The sequence below is a fragment of the Pan troglodytes genome, chromosome 22 (genome assembly GCF_028858775.2).
Source record: "Pan troglodytes isolate AG18354 chromosome 22, NHGRI_mPanTro3-v2.0_pri, whole genome shotgun sequence".
NCBI classification, from domain to species: domain Eukaryota; kingdom Metazoa; phylum Chordata; class Mammalia; order Primates; family Hominidae; genus Pan; species Pan troglodytes.
This window is the reverse complement of record NC_072420.2, coordinates 38812309-38827542: the sequence shown is the minus strand read 5'-3', so window position 1 is coordinate 38827542 and position 15234 is coordinate 38812309. Positions and strand designations below refer to the sequence as shown.

General features: G+C 39.8%; 2 protein-coding genes across 2 annotated transcripts in view; one reads left to right on the top strand and one right to left on the bottom strand.

Moving 5' to 3' along the window:
* LOC747480 (Down syndrome critical region protein 8) overlaps positions 1–1759 on the bottom strand; it is a 51334-nt gene extending 49575 nt beyond the window's left edge. Inside the window, exons 1-2 of the mRNA XM_003949171.5 lie at positions 1594–1759; positions 788–887 (exon numbers count right to left, since the gene is read on the bottom strand). Coding sequence (XP_003949220.1) covers positions 788–867 — 80 coding nt within the window. The 5' untranslated portion in view covers positions 868–887; positions 1594–1759. The remainder of the gene's footprint in view (positions 1–787; positions 888–1593) is intronic.
* A 73-nt stretch (positions 1760–1832) lies between these two features.
* The window catches only part of LOC129138317 (Down syndrome critical region protein 4), a 65693-nt gene continuing 52291 nt past the window's right edge, over positions 1833–15234 (top strand). Inside the window, exons 1-2 of the mRNA XM_054675299.2 lie at positions 1833–2055; positions 2759–2860. Of these exons, the coding sequence (XP_054531274.1) occupies positions 1928–2055; positions 2759–2860 (230 nt within the window). The 5' untranslated portion in view covers positions 1833–1927. The remainder of the gene's footprint in view (positions 2056–2758; positions 2861–15234) is intronic.

Below are 15234 nucleotides of genomic sequence, written 5' to 3'. Positions count from 1 at the left end.
ATGTGGCTGGGCCTCATCCAGTCCATCCAGGGTCAGAATAGAAGAAAAAGGGAGAGGAAGGGAGGACTTTTTCTCTTTGCCTGATTGAGCTGGAATATTGATCTTCTGCCCTCTGTGCTTCTGGTTCTCAGGCCTTTAGACCTGGGCTGCAATCTATACCATCGGCCCTCCAGCTCTTAGGCCTTTGACTTTCATCAGCTTTCCTGGGTCTCCAGCTTGCAGAGAGCAGATCATGGGGCTTCTCAGCCTCCACAATCACATGAACCAGTACCTGATAATAAATTGGTTCTGGTTTTTCCAGAGAACCCTGATTAATATACTATCTGTGCATTCACTTAGGAGAAACAAAGTCATTAAATGTGGAAAAAAAAAAAAAAGAACTGAGTCACTCAGAAGAATCATACTATAGTTGCCCATCATATATTATAAAGAAGAAAGTATTCTAAATTATTTACGAATAAGAATTCTACAAAGAAAATGACTGGTTATCTGCGCTTACACAAAATATTTCACGGAAATTTTATTACCGTGCTCTTTTTTTTTTTTTTTAATTTAACCATCATTATGTTGTGCGTTCATCATCTGGAGTTTTTAGTTGTTTAGAATTCCCTGTTGGCAGCCAAATTCCTGTCTGGGAAAATGTATGAGCCAGCCTTCATTTTCCACGATGACTTTCCAAGGAACCATTACAATTAAGAGAATGTAAGTTACTCATCTCCAATAACTGCACATGAAGCAATATTCCGAGGATTTGTTAACTGTCTTTGACAGGAGATCATCTACTCACAGTAGGTGCTTAACAAATGCCATCTTGAATGAATGAAGACCCTTTCTCACAGTAACAAAGTTGGGTCCAGGCTCCTTCATTTTTGCTCAGCAAGATGAAGCTAAGGAAACAGGAAATAAGTCATCAACCAAATCATAGTAACAAATCGTTCTATTCCATTCTCCATAATTCACCCTTCAGTCCAGGGGAACACTAACAATTGCCCCTCCAGATACAAAGAAATTGCCTCCTCTGAAGACAGCTGCCTCACCTAAGGCCACATTTCCTTCCAGGCTGCCCCACTTCCAAGAAGTCACGGATTGGCAATCCATAAAGGTCGGCCCTCTTGCCTCAACTCAGCATACCTCTGACAGATCGTCCCATCTTCCCGTCTCCCTTGAGGTTTGACTGGGGTTGCTGCTGACCCAGTGATATAGGAGTTAAGAAGAAAGTACTTAGGCAGATAGTGAAGGTATGGGAGTCCTCAGTAAGGTCTTCCTTTTAATGAAAAGCAGCCCCCAAATCATTTTCTTTTCTAACAAAAAGCAACCTGGAAAATCGAGCTGCAGACACAGACAAGCAAGCTGAAAGCTTGCACAGGCAAATGCCGGCAGTTGTGCCAATAAAAATATACTGGGGACGGTGCTGTGGCTCACGCCTGTAATCCCAGCTACTCAGGAGGCTGAGGCAGGAGAATCGCCTGAACTTAGGAGGCGGAGGCTGTGGTGAGCCAAGATGGCGCCATTGCACTCCAGCCTGGGCAACAAGAGCGAAACTCCGACTCAAAAAGCGACAACAGCAACAACAACAACAACAAAAAACACTACCTGGGATTAGGCATGTTCTAAATGGCAGCTCCATCTTCTCTTTTTGCCACCCATGTGTACAGAAACGAGTGGACAAGACAGCACCCGCCAAGTGGGAAGCCTATTTGCATAACAAGATTAGGGTGGGGTGACCAGCATTCCCTGAGCGCTACGTAAACGTCACCCCTGGTCGAACCAATCTCTGGGCTCTACGTAAATCAGACACCGCCTCCTCAAGCCTGCCCGTAAAACCTGCTGCCGTCAGTCACGGGCCAGCCTTTCCCTTAAGGATGTCTGAGAGCTGGTCTCCTCACTCTTTTAAACTTTCCGCTTCTTAACTCACCCATATGTGTCCATGTCGTTAATCATCTTGACGAGAGATGATGAACCCCGGATATTTACCCCAGACAGTGATGCCGCTTCACCAGCATTGCACTCTACTTCCCCGCTTCCCGATCCTGCCTCAGCTTCTCCTCTCCACAGGTATTGATCCCAAGAACAACCCGTAAGAAATGTCCTGCACGCTAATCTCCATCTCAGAGTCAGCTTCCCAGGGAATCCAGCAATTACGAAGCATTCAGCTTAATTTTGTTGATTGCTTTATGATTTTGTGTGTGTGTGTGTTTTAATGTTGTAATGTAACATATATTCAAAAGTGTGGATAAAGTCTCCATGACGATTAGTTTCCTGTGTCATGGGGGCCAGGCTTTAGTGCCTTTTTTTTTTTTTTTTTTGTGGTGAGACAGAGTTTTGCTCTTGTCACCCAGACTGGAATGCAGTGGCGCGATCTCGGTTCACTACAACCTCCTGGGTTCAAGTGATTCTCCTGCTTCAGCCTCCCAAGTAGCTGGGATTACAGGTGCCCGCCACCAAGCCAGGCTAATTTTTGTATTTTTAGTACGGATGGGGTTTCACCATGTTGGCCAGGCTGGTCTTGAACTCCTGACCTCAAGTGATCTTCCTGCCTCGGCCTCCCAAAGTGCTGGGATTACAGGCGTGAGCCACTGCACCCGGCCTTTACTGCCTATTTATTTAATCAAACACTAATCTAGGTAGTGCTGCAAAGGTATTTTGTAGATGTAGTTAACATCTACAATCAGTTGGCTTTACATAAATCTTACTTTTCATACTGTGAATGGGCCTTATACAATCAGAAGCCTTAAGAGCAAAAACTGAATTTTCCTAGAGAAGAAAAAATTCTGCCTAAAGTCTGCAACATCGTTTCCTGCCTGAGTTTCAGCCTGCCAGCTTCTCCTACGGATTCTGGACTTGCCAGCCCCACAATCATGTAAGCCAATATGCTAAAATAAATTTCTTGATATAATTCTTAATGTATATATCCTTTTGATTCTGTTTTTCTGGAGAAATCTGGCTTATACAGTCTCTTAACATGATTGTTTATCTGTCAGTTTTTATTTTATGGCTATGTTATTAGGTATAAACAAATTTACGATTATTTCATATTAAACCTGAAACGTTGATTATTCTGAAACGAGCCAGTCTTTGCTTTGGTTTTGTAACTTTTGCTTTGCATAGTAGTTTTACCATCCCTTACTTTCAACCTGTCGATATCTTTATATTTAAAGTAAGCAGCTTGTTTAGCTTTGCTTGATATTATTACCTTCTCTGATGAGCTTTATATTTCAATTTGAATATTTAGTCTGTTTATATTTACTGTAATTCAAGGTTAAATCTACCATCTTACCATTGATTCCTATTTTCTCTGTTCTATGATTTTTTTTTGTCCTTCCTTAAAGTTTTTGGGCTTATTTAAATTTTTCTAATTACATTTCTTCTTCTATTAGCTTGTTATTTATATGTTTTTTTAAAAATTGGTGTTTTCTCTAATTGGTGCAACATGCATTCTTGACTTACTAAAGTGCTATCGGTGTGTGTTTTAAAGGCGCTACTGTAAATGTGTATACAAGTAATGTTTATCTAGATTTACCACAGACATTCTTATGATTGCTCTTCGTTACTTCCTGAATTTCCATGCTTTGCTCTACTACATGTTATTTACCATAATAAACGCATAACATTTATTACCTATAGCTCTAAAGGCAAACAGGCAGTGCAGTTCCAATTTTATGGATAAGGAAACCAAAGCTCAGGGAAATATAGTGAGAAAGAGTATAGCTTGATAGCTAAAAGCATAAACTCTGGAATCCAATTGAATATTCCGCTTACTGGCCGGGCAGGGTGGCTCACACCTGTAATCTCAGCACTTTGGGAGGCCGAGGCGGGCGGATCACGAGGTCAGGAAATCCAGATCATCCTGGCTAACACGGTGAAATCCCATCTCTACTAAAAATACAAAAAATTAGCCGGGAGTGGTGGCAGGTGCCTGTAGTTCCAGCTACTGGGGAGGCTGAGGCAGGAGAATGGCGTGAACCCGGGAGGCGGAGCTTGCAGTGAGCCGAGATCGCGCCACTGGACTCCAGCCTGGGCAACAGAGCGAGACACCGTCTCAAAAAAAAAAAAAAAAAAAAAAAAGAATATTCCGCTTACTGATCTTATCATTTTGAGAAAGTTATTTCGTGCTGTAAGCTTCTCTTTATCTATAAAATATCAAATAATAAGAATAGGAACAACACTTACCTCATTCTGGTTGTGAGGGTGAATTAAGAAACGTTGAATGTTTCATGAGACGTCTGGCGCATTGTAAGAACAAGCCACATGTTCATGTTGGTTATGATGATACCCAGCAGTGCCGTAATACGCACGTCATCCACTGTTGCTGCCCTGCCCACTGTGCTCCTCTAAGGGAAACGCTGCCTTCTAAAGCATGTTGAAGGAGGGAGAATTAAGCAATCATTGAGAAAGTGGTGGCACCACTTTGGCCAGGGATGAGATCTGACCCAAGGGCAGCCGGAATATCAGGCAGCCTGTGTCCTTGAAAGTGGCCTGGCTTCTACAACAAATCTCTGCTCTAAAGGGATTATGGTGACTATCTAAGACCATCAACTCTCTCCCATTAGCATCTGAACAGAGAAAGACTGGAAGAATGGGCTGGTTGGTAGCTATGGGAGAAATATCAGAACATATAAAGAGAAAGGGAACAGTACCCTGAGAGCAGTGGCTGGAGCACAGCTGGCACTGTATTCTTGCAACAAATCCTGACTACTGGGTAAGCCTACAAGACTGAAAGGGCTTGCCCAGCACATCTTCCCAGAGTTGTACAGTTGTTAAGTGGTGGAGATGATACTTACTCTCAATAGTTCAGACCCTGAAGACATGGTTTTTCTGCTCTGCCATTCAGCCTTCCTATCATTATCTAGGTTGTCTAGAAAATTATCTAGACAACTATCTAGACTGAGATATGGGACAGAGATATGCATAAAGTGCATTTATGTTGCCTAAACTTTGTAAATGGCATGAAATAAAAGCTAAATGGACTATTAGGAAATCAGGTTTTTGTTGTTGTTGCTGTTTAGGAAAAACATTTGAATGGAAAGCATGACAGGATTAACGAGTCTAATTTTAATTTTTAGACCTAAGTCACTAATATCCTTATTGAAATATGGATTCATCTAGATTGAATTTAATTTTACTATTTTGCATATAATTACAGAGTCTTGGAAACTGTGGGGGAAAGTGTGCCCAGTCAATCTCTGCTTTCTATAAATAAGAAACCAGTAACATTTAATTCAGAGAAAGTAAATGTTGGCTCATAAAGGAGCAGAATATTCCTCCTCTGTAAAATAAGGATAATAATAGTGACTGTTAACATTCACTGGACCATCTCACTCCCATTCCCATCCAGAACTCAGGCCTCCCTGAATTCCAAAGCAATGCCCTGGTGATAGAGAAAGTTCTCCAGATTGGAGTTTTGGGAAATGTTATAAATGACTTAATGTATCAATGCACAATGGAAGTAGAACTATGGTATCTTAAGTCTCATTCCAAGAAGAAATCATCCTAGAGGGTGATGACACAGTCACCCAATGTATAGTATAATTCCTTTTCTAATCCTGTTCCAATACAAGCCTGGAAACTTAGACCCCAAGGTTAGAAACAATGGCTGTTACTGGGAAAAACTGAAAGCTGACTTTTGAAATATAAAAGGTTTTCTTTCATGTTGTCATATCAATTTTCTGTTCTATTTTGTATTACCTTTATACTTGTAAAACCCTTTTTTCACTGTGAGATACACAAATATTCTGCTGCATATTCTAAGATTTTTATGGTGGCTTATTTTTGACATTTAAATATTTAATCCACCTGGTATTTCTTTGGGGGTAATGTGTCAGAATACATGTCTGGGTTTACTTCAATACATTAATGTAGGTATTCTTTTCCCAGAGTTTCTATTTCATTTCATTGTTCCAATAATCTATTCTTGTGCCAAAACCACATATTTTGTCTATATTAGTGTTATGTTTCTATATATAACAGGGCAAATCTCACTGGTTAATCTTTTCTGTTTTGCATTTAAAAAATTTTTTCTGAGCTCTACTTATAAATTCATTCTTCTAGATGAATCTTAGTTTTACTTGAACACATTTAATAATAAATCTCAGTGGAAGTTTAAGTGCAATTGTGTTAACCCTATAAATGAATTTGGAAAAAATCGACATTTTTCCAATGTCATTTTTGCTACTACTACCATGACTACTACTACCGTTACTGTAGTCTAGCTACCTGTAGCCTCCCAAGTAAACAGACTACAGGCACATGCCTCTATGCGTGCCTAATTTTTTTTTTTTTTGTAAAAATGTGATCTTGCAATGGCTAGTCTCCAACTCCTGGCCTCAAACGATCCTCCTGCCTCAGCCTCCCAAAGTTCTGAGATTACCAGCATGAGCCACTGTGCCCAGTTTTCTTAATTTAGTTATAAGTTTTTTGTTTTTATTTTTTACTAGCCTTTATATTGTTTGCAAAATTATATATAAAGCTATGTAGGCACTTAATAGTTTGTGTTGCCATTGTAAGTGGAAAATTATCTTCATTAAATATTATGAATAGTTTTATCCTAGTTTTCAGAACAACCGTTAAATTTTATACATTCATTTTGTGTTTAGCCACTTAATTTTTAAATGGGGAAGTGATTTTCTTGGCAGAGAACCATTATATTTTGTAAATGTTAACCAAAAAAGGTAAACTTTTTCTCTTTCCTAAGGTTGCATGTCTTAATATGTTGGCTAAAATTTCTAGAATATTCAATGATAATGATGGTAGCAATCCTCTGGTTATTTGGTTCTTGGTTTCAGTGAGAACATGTAAATATTTCATTCCTGGGTATGGCTTTGGCTATTAATTTAATATAGAGATTCTGTCTCATATTGAGAAATAATACTTATGTTCTTGGTTATGCTGCCTGCTTCTCCTCACCTCTGATAATAATGACTAAACTAATAGTAGTAATAGTAATGATGGCAGTAGTAATAGTAGCAATGATAGTAGTAGTAATGCTGGTGGTGGTAGTAGTAGTAACAGTAGGAGTAAATAGTAGCAGTAGTAGTAATGACAGCAGTAGTAGTAATGGTGGTGGTAATAGTAATGATAGTAGTAATGGTGGTGGTAATAGTAGTAATGATAGTAGTAGTAGTAATGGTGATACTACTAGTAGTAATGGTAGGAGTAGGAGTAGTAATTATAGAAGCAGTAGTAGTAATGATAGCAGTAGTAGTAGTAATGGTGGAGGTGGTAGTAGTATGATAGTCGTGGTAATGGTAATAGTAGTGGTAATGATAGTATTAGTAGTGATGGTAGTGATGATAGTGGTGGTAGTACTAATGGTAGTGGTAATAGTAGTGACAGTAGTAGTTATGTTATTAGTAGTAGTAATGGTAGTAGTTTTGATAGTAGTGGCAGCAGTAGTGATAGCAGCTAGCATTTACTGAGCACTCATTAATACTTCACAAACATTTAATATAAATAGTCATCTTAATATCTATAATGTAGCACTGTTATTAATCCTAATTACACATAAAATGCAGAGGCTTAAAGACATCAACTTTCCAATGAGTGCTAGAGCTCAGCTTTGACCCTTGGTCTGCAAGAGTCTAGAGTGTGGAACACTAATTTTTGGTTACACAAAGAGCTGTGGTCCTCATGCTCCATGTGCCCTCTCTCACAGGGATAGCCTACTCATGTTGGCTCTGCCTGTGCCCCAGGATGATCGCCCATGCAGACAGCAGCCCCCAGGCTCCCTTGCTGGCTGCCCTCTGATTGTGTTTGGCCAGCAACGGTCACTGGCATGCTATTGAGGGTGAGGAGAGAGAAGTAAAGGTACTTCATCCTCTCCATCTGTCACAGGTGTGATAGGCTGGGGCTGGTGTTACAGGCAGTAAAGGAATTTACCAAGACAGTTGTGGGTTAAGAAAGTCAGATTTATTAGAGAAAGTACAAAGATACAAGAGAGCAACAGGCAGCACAGCAGAGAAGTTTGATAAGGTTATGCTGGAGAGGCTATGTACAGATAGGGTCATGCTGCTGGGGCTACCTGTGGAACAAGGTATTTGGGAACAGGATGATGTGCAAGTACGTTGTTTGTGGTTAGGTGTTTCTCAGAAAAATGGCTTGTCAGCCATCTCTTAGAACAGTGGCTCTCCCCAATCCTCATTCCTGTTCCTGCCAGCTAGAGCCCTTTTCTTGTATCTATTAACTTACCAGGACTCCATGTTCCCTGCTGACAGAACAACAATGACAAATCTTTGGCATTGGTATGGAGGTCTTATCTTCCAACTGCTTCCTGCGGACTGTGGGCACAGTGTGGGCCCTACCTGTGATTATAGGTCTGTTAGGGGACCCTGTGGGTTATTGTCCTGAGTTATGGGACTTAGTCTATTAAATGCTGCTGGAGGATAGAACTCAGGAAGAAAGAGCGTGTTAATATGGAATTGATATCTAGTGAGTCTAGAGGAGATTCATGGGGTTTTCTGAGGGTGATTGGCTGATATCCTTGCATCATTAGGAGTTTGCTGTGGAATTGCTACATTCTGGAAGAAACAAATTTAACCAGTAAATTAAAGAGACAAAGGACTGAAGAGGAGAAGTAGAAGTATAAATGCAGCTGTTCTAGTAAAGGAAGGAACCATGTAAGGGAGAGGAGAGCAAACTTAGAAAGAGTTACACAACCTCAGATATAAGGAATCTCAAGCCATTTAGAAGAATTACGACCGAAGAGGTCAACCTATAAAATACTACTGGGGGCAAAGGTCCCATTTGGAAGCCAGTAGGATTCCTGATCTGGAAGTTTATAAAGTGGCCATGCTGTATTACACAAGAAAATTCGATGTTTCCTTTTGAGAGTCTGGGAGTCAAGTTTATCCCAATGTTTTAGAATGCAGCCCATCGGTGAGTCTGAGAGAATGGAAGGGCTTTGTCCCATGGGGGGATTGGAAAAGAATGTCTACTGGGGACACAAACCACAATTTCTCTTGGGGCCTCCAGCCAAGGAAAGGGGGTTCCACTTATGTCCACTGAGGAGCCTTGAGAGGCACTTTCCAAAGGGGCATCCCACCTATTAGAAAGGACCTCCCAGCATGAGAGCCTTACACTGGATGGATGAACACAGGGTGAGCAGCCCCAGGTCAGTCCAGGTATGAATTATACTGGGTGCTGAATCCAGGTATAAGGGGCAAAGTTTGAGGGAAGCCTCACTGTTCTGGTGCTATTTGGGATCATGTTGCTTAAAATGTCCAGAAAAGGATGGCTGGCTTTCTTCACAGGAGAAATTTAGAGTGAGAAGGACGGGGTCTGAGTTCCCCCAAATGTGTGTGCGTTTGCCCTGGTCAAGCTGCCGCTGCCTATTGTGCTGCATGTAGGGACTGGGGACTTTTGACCAGAAGGGTTAGGAGAGAGCCATCCTCCCTTCCAAGCAAGGCAGCCAAACCTGGTTCACTCCTTGGCCTTTAGGCCACACCAGGGAGTGGCCCTGGCCAGTGGCCATCAGCTGCTAGAGGGATACTAGAGTTTGTCCACCAGAAGATGGGAAAGGAAAGTAAACTCTCACTCAATCGGGCAGTGACGGTCAAACGTCTTTCCACTGGGATCTTCTGGTCCACCAGGGAGTAGCTGCAGTGGGGGGCCATCAGTTGTCTCCAGGCTTGTATGCTGTCCACTAAGAGGTTGGAGTTGGAGAAGAGAAAAAACAGTGAATAGGGGAGAGGTCTCCATATGGACCACTAAAATGCTGCTGGTGTGACTGGCTGGGTCCAGCATTGCAGGCAGTGAAAGAATTTACCAAGACAGTCATGGATAAAGAAAGGCAGATTTATTGTAGAAAGTATGAAGATACATTGCAAGAGAACAATGAGGTGCACAGCAGAGAGGAGGTTGTCTCGAAGAGTCAGGGGCTGGAGGGAAGTTTTATAGGCTTGTGCTGGAGAGGGTACGTGCTGATAAGGTCATGCTGCTGGGTCTATGTGCAAAACAAGGTATTTGGGAACAGGGTGTTGTGCAAGTGGGTTGTTGTTGGTTAACCAGTTCTCAGAACAATGGCTTGTCAGCCATTTCTTAGAATGATGGCTCTCCCCCATCCTTGCTCCTGTTCCTGCCAGTTAGGGCTCCTTTTTTTTTTTTTTTTTTTTTTTCGTTTTGAGACGAGTCTTGCTCTCACTGCTCAGGCTGGAGGGCAGTGGCGCGATCTCGACCCACTGCAAGCTCCGCCTCCCGGGTTCACGCCATTCTCCTGCCTCAGCCTCCCGAGTAGCTGGGACTACAGGTGCCTGCCACCACGCCTGGCTATTTTTTTTTTTTTTGTATTTTTAGTAGAGACGGGGTTTCACCGTGTTAGCCAGGATGGTCTCGATCTCCTGACCTCATGATCCGCTAGCCTCAGCCTCCCATAGTGCTGGGATTACAGGCGTGAGCCACCGCGCCCAGCCCCCTTTCTTATATCTATCAACTTATGAGGACTACACGCTCTTCTTGCCTAGGTATGAAACCTATAGTAGTAGTGGAGTTCACAATAATAGCTTCTTCACCATAGCCTCCACACTGGGTCCCAGCACTAGCTCCTCCCTTTTTTCCTTTTGACCTGGGTGATGACAGCTTATCATGGTTGCAAGCATTATCCCTATATATTTCCTTAACCTTACCAAGCCCATTGTAAGTTGTCCTTTCCTTACAGTTTCTATTAAAAATCCTTGTGGGGACCATGACTGATTCAGAGCATCTATTTGTTTTTAATTAAAAAAATATCTTGTAAAATGCTGAGAAGGTAAAATAGGAGAATATTTCAATGACCTTGAATTTGGCAATGACTTCTTAAATCCAAAAGCACAATCCATAAAAAAATTGATAAGTTGGACTTTGTTAAAATTTCAAACTTCTGTTCTGTAAATGACACTGTTCAGAGAATGAAAAAATAAGCCATAGACTGGGAGGATTTTGTGAAACACATGTCAGATGCAGGCTGGTATTTAAGATACACAAAGAACTCTTAAAACTCAATAATAAGAAACAAACAGTCCAATTAAAAAATAGGCAAAAGATCTCAACAGATACCTTACCAAAGAAGATATACAGATGGAAAATAAGCTTGTGGAAAGATGCTCAACATCATTAGAGACTTTCAAATTAAAACGAGATATTACTACACACCCATAAGAATGACCAAAATCCCAAACATAAACACCACCAAATGCTGATGAGAATGTTGTGCAACAGATCCTCTTACTCATTGCTAGTGGGAATGCAAAATGGTATGGCCACTTGGAAAGTGATTTTGGCAGTTTCTTACAAAATTAGGCATACTCCTACTCAGTAGTAACACTCCCTCATATTTACCCATATGAATTAGAAACTTACATACAGAAAAAAAAACCTGGACATGAATGTTTACAGCAGCTTTCCTCTTAACTACCAAAATTTAGAAGCAACCCAGATGTGTTTTAATAGGTGACTGGACAAATAAACTATGGTACATCCACATCCATACAATGGAATACTATTTAGTAATGAAAAGAAATGAGTTGTCAAGCCACAAAAAGACATGGAGGAGCCTTAAACACATGTTGTTAAGTGAAAGAAGCCAATCTGAAAAGGCTACATATTGTATGATTCCTACTCTATGACATTTTGGAAAAGGCAAAACTTTGGAGACAGTAAAAAGATGAGTGGTTGCTGGGGACTGGAGGACAGGGAGAGATGAATAGGTAGTACAAGGGGGATTTTTAAGGCAGTGAAACTATTATTACATAAGATACTTTAGTGGTGGGTACTCATCACTATACACTTGTCAAAATCCCTAGAATGTACAATACCAAGAGTGAAACCTAAAGTAAACTATTGATTTTAGTTAATAATATTGTATCAATATTGGCTCATCAATTATAATAAATGTGCCACATCCATGCAAGATATTGATAATAGAGGAAACTGTGGTAGGGAGAGGGAGTATATGGGAACTTTGTATTTTCTACTCAATATATCTGTAAAGCTAAAACTACTCTAAAAAATAAAGCTTACTAATTTTTAAATGTATCTTAATTATTAATGTGTTTTCAGCATGGGTAGAAATAATTGTGTAGTTTTCCCTTTGAACTGTAGCTATATCAAGTCAACTGATAGATTGCCTAGTGTGAAGTAAGTCTGCATACCTAGAATAATTCTACTTAAAATGGTACGGCCTCATTTTTATTTAGCATTGAAATTGATTTGTTAGAATTTCCTTTAGAATTTTTGCACCTATATTCATAAGTGAGAGTGTCGCATGTGCCATTTTTTTAGTTGCATGGTTGTAGTGCTTTCTCAAGCTTGGTAACAAGTTAATCTAATGTCAAAAATAAATTGAGATTCAAATATAGCCAATTATTATGCGTATGTACTCTATTATATATAGCATAAAGTAATTTTATATGATACAACCTAATCTTGTAAAATCTTGTAGTAAATTTTAAAATTTCTGAATAATCCTTTTAGTAATATGCATAGTAATAGGCCTATTCAGATATTCTACTTCTTAAGTAAAATATTATAATTTATATTTGGCCAGAAATTATACTTTTCATTAAAACCATCAAATTTATTTATGGAAGGCATATTTTTGCAGTTTCTCTTATTTTTGTAGTTTCCTTTGAATCTGTAGTCATGTCATTTTTTCACTCTCACATTTGTGCTTTTTAATTTGAATCAAATTTAATTAAAATAATAAACATTGAAAGTAAATACATGTCTTTTGTTGGGTTTTTATTATTAAAATAACCACCTTTAAGATTTATTAATTTATCAATTTAACTGTTTTCCCTTTTTTTGATAATTTAATTTCAGCATTTATTTTTGGTAACCCAATCTCCTGTGAATCTTAGATTTTATTATTTTCTTAATTTCTTATGATGAATAAGTAGTTTTAAAATTTTTAAATATTTATTATTTAATAAGGCTATTTAAGGATATGAATTTGCTTCAGAAAAGAAACTTGACCTCATCTGCTAAGTTTTAGCAGTTTAACTGTAATGTACCTTAGCATGATTTTCTTTTTTCTTAAACCCTACTTGGGGTTTGCTGAGCTACTTAGGGTTTCTTGAATTTTCGAATTGATGTGTTAATATTTTATCCATTTTGGCAAATGCTTTGCCATTATATCTTCAGTTGTTGCTTTTGGCCCATTGTCTCTCTCCCGCTTCCCCTCTTAGTTCTATTACACATATGCAGTTTTCCTAAGACTCATCCATCTCTGGTCCTTCCCTGTTTCTCAAGGAAGAACCTTCAAGGATTTGGGCTGAGAGACTAGTGGGTCACTCTCCCTCAAACATGGAAGACTGTGGCAAATCCACCTTCTAGATTTGAGCTTGGATCTTTAGCTCCCATATCCTGCAGCTTTAAATGTGGCAAATATCTTGGAGGACTAGTTGGTAGGCCTTGTCCCTCTGGGGAACTACAGTCTCTCAAGCACTTGGAGAATAAAGCAGATTTTACTCTGTCTTTTAGGAACCCTTAGCCTAGCTCTCGAGTCCTCCATGTTCATCTCCAGCACACAGAGAATTTCTTGGGGAAAACACCTATTAAGTCTGTGCTTCTCAAGTTATATAATCTTTTGCGCCCGTACCAGCCCTGAGTGACCAACAAAAACATCTCCGGTTTCTCTCCCTGGTGTGGGCCAAATCTGATCATGAGGCCTTACTAAACATTAGCAAAATTCCTACTGTTCTAGAAGTCTCCTCCTGTGAAATTCCAATTCATCTAATTATTGTTTCTACAACTGTATGGTGACTTGAAACAAGATTTTGGTCATTTGTCTGGCTTTTTGTCCAGTAATTGTGTTGGGAACATTGGGCAATCGCAACATCTACATTCCACTTGGAAGCTGAAGTCATAGTACAAGTTTTTTTTTTTGTTTTTTTTTGTTTTTTTTTTTTGAGAGGGAGTCTCGCTCTGTAGCCCAGGCTGGACTGCAGTGGCACAATCTGGGCTTACTGCAAGCTCCGCCTCCCGGGTTCATGTCATTCTCCTGCCTTAGCCTCCTGAGTAGCTGAGACTACAGGCGCCTGCCACCACGCCTGGCTATTTTTTTATTTTTATTTTATTTTTATTTTTAGTAGAGATGGGGTTTCACCGTGTTAGCCAAGATGGTCTCGATCTTCTGACCTTGTGATCCGCCTGCCTCGGCCTCCCAAAGTGCTGGGATTACAGGTGTGAGCCACCGCGCCCAGCCAACAAGTTGTTTTTTTTTTTTTAAACAGCTCTATTGAGATAGAATTCATATGTGACACAATCCACCCATTTAAAGTATATGATTCAATGACTTTTAGTATATTCAGAGTTCTGCAATTACAACAATCAATATTAGAACATTTTCATGACACTACAAATAAACCTTGCACCCCTTAAAAATCACCCTCAATTGCTCCAGCCCCTGTAGCCCAAGGCAAGCATTAATCTACTTCATTTTATATAAATTCCTTTATTTTGGAAATTTAATATAAACAGAATCATACCATATGGGGTTCTTTGTGACTGGCTTCTTTCACTTAGCTTCATGTCTTCAAGATTTGTCTCAGCTGTAGCACATGTCAGCACTTCATTTCTTTTTTTTTTTTTTTATCACAGAAGCATGTTTCATTATAAGAATATACCACATTTTTAAATCCATTCATCAGTTCATGAATATTTGGGTAGTTTCCACTTTTTGGCTATTATGAACAATGCTACTATGACCATTTGTATACAAGGTTTCGTGTGGATGTATGTTTTCATTTCTCTTGGGTATATACCTGGGAGTGGAATTGCCACCCTGTTTTCCAAAGTGGCTGCACCATTTTACATTCATAGCAGCAGTGTACGAGGATTCCAGTTTCTCCATCCGTATTCTTGCCAACACCTGTTTTTATCCATCTTTTTTGTTATAGGCATCGTCACAGGTGTGAAGTGGTATCTCATTGTGGATTTGATTTCGATTTTGCAGATGGCTGATGATGTCAAGCAACCCTTGATGTGCTTATTGGCCATTTGTATATCTTCTTAAAAGAACTGTCTATTCAAATCCTTTGCTAATTTTTAAAAGTGAGTTATTTACCCTTCTGTTATTGAGTTGTAATAATTCTTTATATATTCTAGGTACGAGTCCCTTATAACAGTGGTCTCCAACATTTTTGACACCAGAGACCAGTTTCATGAAAGATATTTTTCACAAAATTGGAACGGGGTGGGAAGCGCAGGGGGAGGGGCACGGTTTCGGGATGAAACCGTTGAACCTCAGCTCATCAAACATTGGGG